Here is a 12,254-nt window from a genome sequence, read left to right as displayed (position 1 = left end):
ACAAAACATTTGTATTACCAACATACACCATATTCTAAACTGCCATATTACATACAGTAATAAAAAGTGGGTTTTTTGGCTCCCTAAATCGGCACTCAGTCATTGAACGTTTAAGAAACCCAACCGTGTCTGCACATGCATGGGTTGCTGTTTTTGAACTAAATGTTAAATTCCACATGTTACACGGAGGCGTGTGCAATCCTGTGATTTTGCATGCAATACCAGAGAGCACGTGAGTCAAATGCACAGCCACAGAGGTAATACAGAGACACGCAGGTACACACAAACAGTACTAGCAGAACTCCTCTTGAGCAGCATGATGTGCTTTTGCAGTTTACTGTAGCATATTTCACTGACATCCCTACTAAGTGTAGTTCCATGTAGTATTTATTATACCAAGGATACTTAAAATTGTATAGTGTTCATAGGAACACTACATTGGAAACCCACCAATTAGTGGAATAAAGTTAAAACAGCCAAGCTGTTGCACTATGCCATAAACTGCCGCCTAAAAATAACCACATCAGGGTCGTGAACATTTATTATCCAAAGCCATTAGACAATAACGTAACCACTCTGAGTGCTGTTAAAGAGGAGAGGAAATTAGTGCTGTTTTGCCTTCACAAGTGTACAATTAACCTTTTAACAACTGTTGCTCTTTAATCCTTTGAGAACAACAATATTCTGCCTTCTTTCTCTTCTCTTACAAATTGCATCCGTCTACTTTTCTAGTATTATAAGAGGACGCACACAATCAGTGGCCCTGTGTTGATTAATGAGTAATTAGCCAGTGCTGACAGGCTTCAAATGCAGGTAGAATCTGACTGGCTGCTTAGGAGCAGGTCTCCTCTGCATTTCATCATGCGATGACCAGTGGTGTTGCCTGGATACTGAGTCACTTCTGCATTTGTGTGTGTGCGCGCATGTGTGTCAGACAATGCAGATTTGAACACTTAATGGCATATGCAGACACAATCATTCTCACAGGACCTCTGTATAACCAGTGAGATTAATCCAAGTTTCACTTGTAACTGCAAGAGAGCTTAAAGCCAACAAAAAGGGGGATTTTTGGAGAAGCTGAGATTTAGGTTGAAAGGGAAATGATAAAGTGTCGATCTGACTCACTGGTGCTGTGGTTGTTTTGGGCGTGGTTGCGCCAGAGCCTTTCCAGAGAGAAGAGAATGTGAAACGACTAAATTTTAGTGGAAAATCCACAGCCTTTATCTGCGTAGCTGATCTTGACGCCCTCTCCCTCATACGCACACTCATAAACAAACAGATGCGCTTCATGTTTACAACAGCACTGCTATCAACATAAAAATAACAAAAGCAAAACCAGACACATGTCCTGTAAAAACAATAACAATGTGAACAAGTATAATTTGAGCTTAAAATAAAAACCTAAAACATCCCAAAATATAGATTGTTTTGTTTATGAATTATAGTAAACAGCAAACTGACTGATATTTTTCAGTCCTTTTCTACCTTAACAAACAGCTCGCTTTTCATTTAAGCTCTAATTCGTGTACACTCACTAGGTCACATTTATCAATATTCAACTGTTTGTTTTTAAATCTAACAATCCAACACAAACTTATTGTAGTAGTATTTTCTGTTACTGAGTCAATCATAATCATAGATGAACAGATTTTTATCAAAAAGTCGTGAAAGACTTTAAAAAGAACTGATTTTTCTTTTTTTTTTTCTCGATTTTAGCTGAAATAAGTCTGCAGAGGTTTAGTTAGTGAAACAGTGCCACCATGTGTCAAATATTAAGAGTCAATTAATGTTAACGCCTTACTATGTTACATGCAATAGTTAACAAGAAAAATGAAAACAACAACAGTCTTACACAACTGTATCTGTTTTGTTTTTTGTTTTGTTTTTTGGCTTACCATAATCACCACAGTATCCAAAACTCTGCTTCTCCAGTCCGAGGACATGGTTCATATCCACCTTCCTGCCTCTGTCTAAAACACTTACTCTGGTTGTCCCTTAGAGTCCCTGGGACACTGTTTTCTAAGATATCTGTTGGAGGAAGTCCCAGCCTCCTTTAGTATCAAAACAACTATCTTCTGTACGTTAATATAATAATACGCAACATGTAGATGTAGGCAGGCATAAGTGGCTGTTTTCTATATTCGTGCATGAGCATTTCTGTTCACAAGCTGATTAGTACTTATGGAATCTAGTCAGGCTGGATATGCAGTATTGTACCTTTTCCTCTTTGCATTTCCTTGTCATTTTCTGAAAACAATGATCAGCCCATCTACTATATATATATATATATATATATATATATATATATATATATATATATATATATATATATATATATATATATATATATATATATATATATACCAACCATAAAAACAGGAAGTGTATTTTCATACAACAATGCAACCAAGCTATTTTTAAAATTATGCCAAATAGATAAGAGGATACTACACAATTACTTCACTAAACCTTAAACCTGCTCTGCTGTTATGCTGTTAATGCCATTACAGTGGAAAACAGGTGGTTTTCAGGTGAAGGCAGCTATCTGGCTAATGCATAATAAATGATCTGATACTGGAGCAGTGAGGGATAAATAACATATCAATCCACTTGCACTAAGTCTAGGGATAGAGCCAGCTGGGTGCTGTAATTATCCAGTGACTTTCAAAACAAGTTAAAAGTTTTGTATCAAAGTGAAATGATACTTTGATCACAGAAGGAGTGAAATTCTAGGCCTTGAGAAAACGATGCCCACGTGGATTTATAGCCTCAATAAACTGTCGTTTTGAACAGACTCTACACAGAATAAATTTCAACAACAGAGATGTGCGATGGGGGATGCCAGCTGCATACTGGGCTTCTCATCTCGCGGTCAGTTTTAACACAACTCTCCCAAAACCTACAAACTGACACTACACAGCACTTTAGGGAATATCAAAAAGTTATATGACGGATTTGGTTATGTAAATAAAATGAATAAAGTTACACAAAATAACTCTGTTTATCCAGAATTTTACTAAATGTAATACTTTTAAAACTTTCTTAAAACATACCTTTTTCTCTCCCTCCTTGACATTCCCTCCTCGTTTCTTCTCTTTTTCACTTCTCTCGGCTCCTGTCCGCTCCCTGTCTCCTGTACCAAATAACTTCTTAGCCCACTCATCTTTCTGAACAGCCAGCCGGTGGGTGTGGGGATGTGACAGAGGTGGAGGCTGGCTCCCTCCAGGTGGTGGCAGGTGGTCTCCAGGCACCAGCGGGGCGCGATAGCGGTCGGCTGGGATCTTATTCATCGGTGGGGGCAGGGTGCTGCAGTTGGCAGATGACCATCCGTCAGTGGATTCTGCGTAGGATTCCTGATCGCTGCTGAGGCCCTGGAGGTGGCTGTGGTGGTGCTGCTGACGCCAGTCTCTCAACACATGGACTGGTAGCCACCTCTGCGGTTCCACCCCTACTGCTCCTCCAGCCCCTCTCCATTCTCCTCCCCCAACAGCTCCTCCCCGCTTCCCTGATGAGTAGTGGTGTGGGTTGACCCCTCGTGAGTGCCTGACAGGGACATCAGGGTGAGATAAGGGGAGAGGGTGAGGAAGATCAGCCAGGTGGGGGTCATTACGATAATGGCCATTTCTCAGCGTTGGAGGAGGTGGATGAGAAGCTGCTGCTCCCAGAGTGGGACTCCAAGCCTGCTGCGATGACGGTGGGCTGTCCCAGTGGCGCGGCCCAGAGACGTGGTTGTGATTTGGAGGACCTCCAAGGTCAACTAAAAGCACTCTGTTGCTCTTTTCCTCTGGTAAAAAGTTGCCAATCCCACTATCGCTGTTGCTACTGGTGCTGTGGTTTTGCTGGGCATCGTTGTCTGGGTCATGGAAAGCACGGGCGCGAACCCCTTCGATGTTGTCTCCCATGTCCCGGTAAAGGACAGAAACAAACTGGAGGAGAGGCTGAGAGCTGGGTGGGAATTCCAAGCAGCCACCTGTGTCTGGGTCAGGGGTACACTCAAAGCCAAACCTCCTGGCAACACCCAGATGGACCTGAGGAAGTAACAGTTACTGAGAGTTTGTCCTAATGCAATACAGAAAAAGTAGCTGCTAATAAATCTTTGGCTTACAACCATCGCTTCGACTAGAACAAATTAGGTTCACCAGATTTAAGATATATGAGTAACTTCTTGAGTACTTGATCACTGTGTTGTAATATTACCCATGCCATTAAAAAACAAAACAAAAAAAACAGACATTCTGCAGATATTTCCTTCCCATCAGTTTAAATTGTAACGCTTACTTGGTGGTGACACAGATCTGGGTCCACAATAAACACATGACAAGAAGTCCTTAAACTCCCCTCGTCATCTCGTGCAATGCTGAAGTGCCTATCATCATGGTCGTCTGTAGCTTGCATCGTTACCAGTCCGAAGAATCGCCGGTCATCGGGACAACATGCACTGAAGGCTAGTTTTTCTGCAGGATAGGTGGCCAGGACCTGACCTCTGTCACTGCACAGACGCACACTGTCATGCATAACCTGGTAGGATATAATTAATGCATGTTACCAAACTTGATACCAGGGAAAATATGGTTAACAATAATAACACAATCACATTAAAATTAACACAAGGGGAAAAAAAGAAGAAGAAAAAAAACCTCCACTCGCACCTTCATGAGGACCAATGAATGAATCTTTTGCTCAGCCCGGAGGCGCCTCATGCTCCCTCTGATGGCCTGCAGACTGTCACTTTCTAGATTTGTGCCTGTGGAGGCGAGCTCAATGGAGCCCAGATAGCCAACAATCATTCCCACATTGAGGATACCCTCACTGGGCTCTAGGCCCAAGTCGCCACCATCTCCATCATCAACATCCTGCTCTTCATGGTGTTGAAGGTGGAGATGCCGAAAGTCTGATTCTAGGAAGACCGAATCATCATTCAGAACTTGGGCCATCTCCTCTTCAGAGAGCAGGTTTGGGTTGCTCTGGGAACGTGAGGAATTCCGATATGCTGGGAATTCGGAATCAGACAGCGGACGTGGCTTTGACGAGGACGTACTTACTCCAGGTCTCTCTTTGTCTGAGCTGCTGGAGGAGTGGCTGGAGTTCTCAAAGATCATGTTAAAAATTCCTCCAGACTGCAGCTCTGCCACCACCTTCTCTGCCCGGTTGATGCCCAGCTGCTTAGTGTCCAGTTTGGGTTTGTACCAGCCTCCACGGGCTCCACAGCCTGACCTGCTGTTGTTGTTATTGTTAACACTGTTATCACAGAATCCATCCAACTCATCATCACTGGAGCATGAGTCCAGGTAGGATGCCGCCATTGTGTTGCTGCTATGGTGACGACCGCCGGCAGAGCGTTGGTGGTGTCGCCTGTGACGTTCTCCCTCAGCGATTACTAGTTTCAAAACACCAGAGCAGCGTCCGATCAGTTTGACCACATCTTCGTGTGACGCCTTGGAGACGTTGATGTCATTCACAGAGAGGATGTAGTCCCCGGAGCGCAACCCCACATAGTCAGCAGGGCTTCCTTTCAGGATACAGCTAAGGACACAAGGGCTTTGGCCTGACAGCGTAAAGCCATACCCTGTTCTCCCTCTTGCTACCTCCACAGCCCGTATACAACCCTGCTGAGACTGAGGGAAGTTCAGACCGCTGCCACCAATGGGGCGCCTTTTGCATGACACATCCATTTGCCTGGACATTGTGCCAGGAAATTTTCTCTTGTCCATTTATTCAGTGAGTTTCAATTTACATTTGTCATTGTAGGTCCCTAATCTCTACTAAAGCAAGAACGCAGCGTGCCTCAAACGTCTTCTCGTCAAGCAGCCCTGGCGTCAGATTGCTACGAAAAATGAGCAGCAGTTCAAAATGCAGCAGGTGGGTGAGAACCCAAGCCTCAGCCTTGGCACCACCTTGCTAGGCCTCCCATCCTGGTGTCACCATCTTTTCTCCGGGCAGGTTACCTAAAGTACAAAAGAACAGAACCAAATCAATCATGACCGATTTCTTAACCCTAACATGCTTAACATGTGGGCTTCTACACCAAATGCTCTTGGGCCCATGTAAAGTGTTCTATCAGATCACTGGAAGTTGGGAGGACACAGCCACACCTATAAAGTCACCAGTTCTGTCAGGTCTACAGAGACCCAGCCCAGCACACCTGTGCTGTGCAAAAACTTCACAACTTTCTCCTTTTTTCCCCCAAACAACTTTCGCTTTTGTTTACGTTAAATAAAAGCTCAGTGTGATAAATGTGAGCACATATGTTTTAACTCTTGTTAGAAGGACACTGACATTAGCTGGGACTAGCTGACGCGTTACCGTTAGTTTAGTTAGCTGTGCATGCTAGCAGAGTTATCCCTGCTTGAACAGTGCTGTGAGTTAACACCCCAAACAGCGCGTTTATTACTTTACGCTGAGAAACGCATGCTTCTTCTCAGCTTATGGAGTTACTGTAAGTTTTCTCTTTTTTTTTCTTGCCGTGACTCGCTGTTCAAAAGCGCATCCACCCGTGCTTAAACTGTAGTCCCGCCCCTCGATTTCCAGATCTTTGGAATGTCGGTGCGTAACCGTGGCAACGGCGGCGTACACAAACTTTCCCATCTTGTCATTGGCTACTCCAGTTGTCAATCGGATAGCGAACAGTTATGCGGACAAATTGACAAAAGTTAGATAGAGAAATCACAAATAATAAAAAAAAGTACTAACGGTAGACGATTCCACAGGTGTCAGAAACGCAGCGGGAGAGCGAACTCTGCAGCTGCTAGCTTGTTTAATCACGGGGAGTTTTATTGGAAGCACAGCAAATTATCTGTGTCTTTATAAGCAGAAAACAGCACGAAGCGAAAACAGCTGGCTGAAGTGGTTGTTAAAAAAAAAAAGTAGGGATGGCTAAGTAAGAGGTGGATGCAGGTCTTTTTCATGTTCCGACAAAGATGTTTGGAGCAGACGGTTCACTCAACACAAGATTAACATCTGACTTACTTGTCGGTGTCCGGCGGTGATGCTCCCCGAGAAGTTTCCATAGTTGCGTAGCTAAGGTTAGTTGGGTAAACTCAGGGGCGATGGGTAAACAAAAGAAAAGGCTGCACCATCTGGCGAAGTAGCCTTAAGAGGAGGAGGACTGGAGGAGAGGGAGGTGTGTTTAGAGTGGGCAGCGGAGGAGGGTGTACAGATGATTGGAGGGGGGACTTTTAACAGCCGAAATGATACAGAATTAAAGTTCACCAACTTCGTAGCCATGTCATTTCATGTAAAAGTGCGATCCAGTTGATTGAACTTAACCAAAACCCGCAATATTGTGCAATTTGAACTAAACCAGCCAGAAATCTGCAAAAGTGTGGAGAAGTGTGCAATAAGCTAAACTATAACATCCAAATGCGTTCTAAACTGGAACAAGTTATAGTTCACTAAACTTAAAAAATAAAAGCTAAGGGTGGGTGTGGAGGGTGGAGGGGAGTGCACTCAGGATGTCTACATTTTAGAATCAACTGTCTTCACAAAGCACTGTATTTTTATTTTTTAACCCAGAATTTATTAAATATTTAGCCTAAAAAGTATCCTGCTTATTAGTAATTAAATTTGAAGTTTAACAATGAATCCAATTTTAAAAAAAAAAAAAAAAAAAAAAAAGAAAAAAGATTACACATATAAAAGTATAATAGCTCTGACTGGAACAACTGGTTATAGCACACCAGACTTGTTGCTTTAATGCTTTAGGCTTAATCACATCTCAGTGTGGCTCCACTGATGTGCAAAAAGAAATGCCAAAAGAAGCCCCATCAGTTGTCAGCTACTACTCTTTCAGATGATGTGATGTAAACTTCAGCTATAAGAAGCATCTACAGTTGCTTAACACCTGTGCCATCCTGATTTCAGTGCTTCACAAACCATATGGCAGCTGCCTAGTAATCCTGCTAATATCTTTTAATCAGGAACACCCATCTTAATGATGCTGTAAAATAAGAGCATGCTTTCATACAGTGTGGTCTATAAAAAGGAATTTTACTGCCTAGCTGAGAAAAGGAAATTGTACAAAATGTGATAACTTGACCGTGTAATCGGTCAGTTAGTTTTACGGTGTGGACCTTCACATGAGCACATCTCTCAGTTACTTGTGTCCCCAGATTGGCTTGACCGCTTTGTGGTTAATTGAAGTTGGCTGGCAACAGCTTGTTCTATCTGGATAAGACGAGGACGAGGCAGAGCATTTTAAACGTCTGTCACCCAACAGGTTGATCGTGTTAGAGACAGACACACAAGGGGTCCTGTGGGTACAAAGCAGCCATGATTGTAATATTGTTATTTGCAAACACAGAGTACCTTTAGCTGGTTTACAGTCAGAGTTGTCATCCGTGACTTACAGCTCTCACTCAGCAAATCAAATCTCAGAACGGGGTTACATGTTTAAATAATTTATTTCTACAACAGATCATATGCAGTGATTAATCTCTTTGAAATATTAAAATTAACAAATACACAATCTCTTCCAGTAATATTTCTACAGGCAAATGTAAATAAAAGAGGGGAACACAAAAAAAAAAAAAAAGATGTGGACACTTCAGGTTCTTTCAAAGATCCTGCCTGAAGAAAATGTAAAGAAAAGCATTTCATTTTCAGTCTACCACCTTTAGAATCAGGATTATGGGAAGTCGTTGCCAAATTTGTTTCAAAGCACGATTCTCAGCTTTATCCGAGAACAGTGACTACAATATTTTCTGAACGATTTATTCCTAATGTGGAACAAAATAAAGCCTTCACTAGAAGCGTTAAATCAGAGTAACATGAGCTTTGTTGACAGCCCCAAAGCCCATCTCCCCAAATCACAAAAGACCTCTGCATAATCGCATTATCCCCAGCAGGGGTCCCCTGCTCTTTTCCTTCCAGAGACTAGCTGAAAAATCTACATTTTATCAACCGCATTTTTGAGTTTTCTTTAAACGTCGAAAGTAGTGTGTAGATTAGAAAAAGACTTTTCCCATCATCTTTAATTACTTTCTCCCCACCCCAAGAATTCGAAATGACTTTGAAAGCAGGACTCATTTAGGCTCCTTTAATCTGCTTCAGCGAGGCCTCACATTGGAATTTCAACAGCTGCAGAGGACTCTGTCATTCATTGTGTGAATACATTATTTTCTCATGATCAAAGGAAACCAGTCACCAGCTTTAAGACTGGTGAGCGGTTACACATTTAGCATACAAATCACTGTGATGTTTACTTTTAATGTACTGCAGCACTCATTGCGTATAAAGAAAGCGTCTAACATCAACATCAAAAGAACTTTCTTTTTTCTCTTAGTTTTTTTTTGTTTTTTTTAAGTGCCATGTGTATTTAATATTCTGCACAAAGACAACGAATAATGAAGTATTTACTGCTCTAACTGAGACGAAACAATATTTTAAAGCTCAACAAAAAACAGACAAAGAACTCCTGCTGTGACGTGGCACCGCTATGCTACACTTCCTCATCTGTTGATTTGTCAAAGCTGCTGTTGGTCGCTAAGGTTACAAGGCTCCCTTTGGATTGTGTTGCATCTCTTCCACACAAGTCGACCGTACCCATGGAAATACAGTATTAAAGACAGAAAGAAAATAGCCATAATGCTAAGCATGCTTTCAAGCTTTCAGTGTATAAGACAAACATATTCAGTCTTTTATCTAAGGCAAGTGTATGTACAGAGTAACAAAGCCCAGCACACTCCCAGGCAGCTCGAGGTCAAGTCTTTAATAAAACACTAGAAGCTTGCAGCTTTCCGCATTCTGACGATTCTTCGCTAATTTTTCATTTTCTTCTGTGCTCGTGCGCGTTAGGACAAAAGAAAATGGCATCACATTATCTTACCGTCTAAGTCCTATCGTTTTTACAGTTCTCATTTCATCATGCACCATGGCTTTTATGTTGCTATACAATTACTTTTTACAAGATATGAAGGTGACTATTTTACGAGGACTGTAAATCACTTCCAGTCTTATTACAACAATAATATAGTCACATCTTACATCCTGAGAATTAACAAAGGTACAAGAAAAAGACAGGTGGAATCATTCAGGTGCACTGAGGAGCAAACAAGACTGCAATGAAAACCAACAAAACAACAACAACAAAAAGACTAGACAGACGTAAGCAAGGTAATAAAAATCAAAAGGGAATCTTTTGCCCCCTCTGCTACTAGTTAAACAAAAGGAAAGAAATGAAGACAACATCACTGCAATTTTGATAATTTTGGTATTTTTCCATGCTTGACAGTTTCCGCTGTTATGTCAGTGCAGATATATGGAAATGTGGCCGAGCGCTGGTTATAAGTTAGGTACGTTTTTTTTCCCCTCCCTTACAAACAAAATCCATAAACACCTTCTGCTGGGACAAATTAAAACTGCAAAACCAATCCCCTGGGGGGGAAAAAGACCCCCCCCCCCCCAAAAAAAATAAACAGATGCACACACACACACACACAAAAAAAAAAAAACTATGGCTATTGGTGCTCATTCTTCCACCTAAAATATTTTTCTATTTAACTAAAGTGTGTGAATGACCACAAATAACTTAAACACATAAAGAAATGTACTCATCGACTTCAAGCAGGTGTTTCTGACTTTTACGTGTCAGCCCATTGTCAGCATCCTAACCAGACCTTAAGCACATGACTCACTGAAAAATAGATGCACTGAAACTTTAAATACTTTTCTATTTTTGTTTACTTTACTAACATCACAATACTCAATCCCCACAAGTTCCCACAGGAAAATAAACTCATCCAATTCTTTATTTGATGATCGTCATCTTCATGGGGTTTTTTTTTTTTTACTAAATATCTCAAAAGGTGCTGAAAGGGAAGTGCTGAAGGTGCAGTCATGTCTCAAGGATTCATCTGAGGGGCCCGTTTGGGTTGTTGGGTGCAATCTCCACACAGATACAGAAGCTTGCTGTTCCTCGTCAGAGAATGCTCCTTTTACATTTAAACACACAGCCTAATATTGAATTCAGGTTGGGGGTTTTTTTGTTTTTTTCCTCAACCTTTTAATACTCGCTCCACTGAATTTGTTGCCGTGGGTTCAGTAGTTCTACTTATCTCATTATCATTGAAAGGGCAAAAAGGGATGAAGCTACAGTAGTTTTTTCCTAATAAAACATTCTGTTCTTACCCTTAGTCACAATTCATCCAGGAATTATAAATAGAGATCTAATTTCTCACCCTACCACACCTCACTTGAAACCACTTTTCTCCGTGTGCTTCCATGCCCTTCTCTGTCTGTTGCCCTCAGAGTGATGTATCCTGATGGACTGACTGCAGACAGCCCAGCAGCTGGTAATAAGGGCTGCCTGGCGAGGCCACAGTCTCAAATACAGACTGGAAAGCTCTGCGGTCCAGCTCCTCGTCAATCTGATGCCGGTAGAAATCCATGGCCACCAGGCAGAACAGGTTAACATCCACCACCTCACTGGAGCCCATTCGGCTGATCACGTGTGGCAGTCTGGTTAAAAGCGGGTGGGTTAAGGACAACAGATCACACTGTCTGCAAGCATCAGCTAAGTTGTGCTGCATTCACGCGTGTGTGTGTAAAATATAGAAACTCTGAGTATATCAGAGTTTCTGATGGTAGTGAAAATGTTCTAAATATAATTATACAATGATTATTTTATGAGGCTTAAATCTATTAAACTGCTGATCATGCTGTCATTTCTCCTATCTCCTGCCCCCAATGCAGGTAACAAAACGACTGTGGATCAGAAGCTCACAAAAAGAAGCTAAACTATAATTATTTGATCACAGTTCACAGAGTAAACTGTTTTACTAAAACATTAGAAATAATTAAAGTAAAGCGTTGTTACAAATCACTGCAACACTGAGACATCAGCTGCTGCTGCTTCTACCACCACCCAGCCACTCCGGTCCAGTCTCCTGCTTGTGAGATCTTTTACGTGGTATGTAAGGATACAGTGCTGAGATCCACTGGGAGGTGGAAGCAGACACAAAGAAGCAGGAGAGGCTCCACATGGCCATGGCCACTGGTGTCCTCTGAGTGAAGTTGGACAATGACAGGAGCACCCAGTCTCGCACCATAGAAGACTGGCCTGTAGCGTGGAGTGTCTGGAAAACCTGCATATGAGAGCACAGGAATAGGACATTTTTAAAAAGTTGGCGTTCTGTTACATTTCCAGCATGAAGTGGTTTTTGAAATCTGTGTCTGTAAATTACAAAGATCTGAAATAAAGAATGAGTATGCAAGATTTATACTTTATAATGAAAGGTTAACTTTTCAATATAATGCAT

At 41.8% G+C, this 12,254-nt stretch overlaps 2 protein-coding genes across 15 annotated transcripts in view; both read right to left on the bottom strand.

Moving 5' to 3' along the window:
* The window catches only part of rgs12b (regulator of G protein signaling 12b), a 51,441-nt gene extending 44,322 nt beyond the window's left edge, over positions 1–7,119 (bottom strand). For 7 of the 9 annotated variants that reach the window (XM_085410684.1, XM_085410676.1, XM_085410680.1 and 4 more), the window contains exons 1-4: positions 6,967–7,119; positions 4,650–5,945; positions 4,279–4,518; positions 3,054–4,028 (exon numbers count right to left, since the gene is read on the bottom strand). In XM_085410684.1, the coding sequence (XP_085266810.1) occupies positions 3,054–4,028; positions 4,279–4,518; positions 4,650–5,711 (2,277 nt within the window). In that variant the 5' untranslated portion in view covers positions 5,712–5,945; positions 6,967–7,119. Of the gene's footprint in view, positions 1–3,053; positions 4,029–4,278; positions 4,519–4,649; positions 5,946–6,303; positions 6,425–6,462; positions 6,597–6,966 lie in introns of those variants that run through there. The other 2 variants (XM_085410677.1, XM_085410678.1) reach the window with 2 other exon arrangements.
* Positions 7,120–8,380: 1,261 nt separating this feature from the next.
* Positions 8,381–12,254, bottom strand: part of htt (huntingtin) — a 31,281-nt gene continuing 27,407 nt past the window's right edge. For all 6 annotated transcript variants that reach the window (XM_085410669.1, XM_085410672.1, XM_085410670.1 and 3 more), the window contains 2 exons: positions 11,920–12,080; positions 8,381–11,454 (listed from right to left, as the gene is read on the bottom strand). In XM_085410669.1, coding sequence (XP_085266795.1) covers positions 11,241–11,454; positions 11,920–12,080 — 375 coding nt within the window. In that variant the 3' untranslated portion in view covers positions 8,381–11,240. The remainder of the gene's footprint in view (positions 11,455–11,919; positions 12,081–12,254) is intronic.

This window comes from Rhamphochromis longiceps, linkage group LG6 (assembly GCF_057381845.1).
Source record: "Rhamphochromis longiceps isolate RC_006_pf linkage group LG6, R_longiceps_female_GT1.1, whole genome shotgun sequence".
NCBI classification, from domain to species: Eukaryota; Metazoa; Chordata; class Actinopteri; order Cichliformes; family Cichlidae; genus Rhamphochromis; species Rhamphochromis longiceps.
Note: the sequence above shows the minus strand (reverse complement) of the source record. Positions and strands in the feature narration are given on the sequence as shown.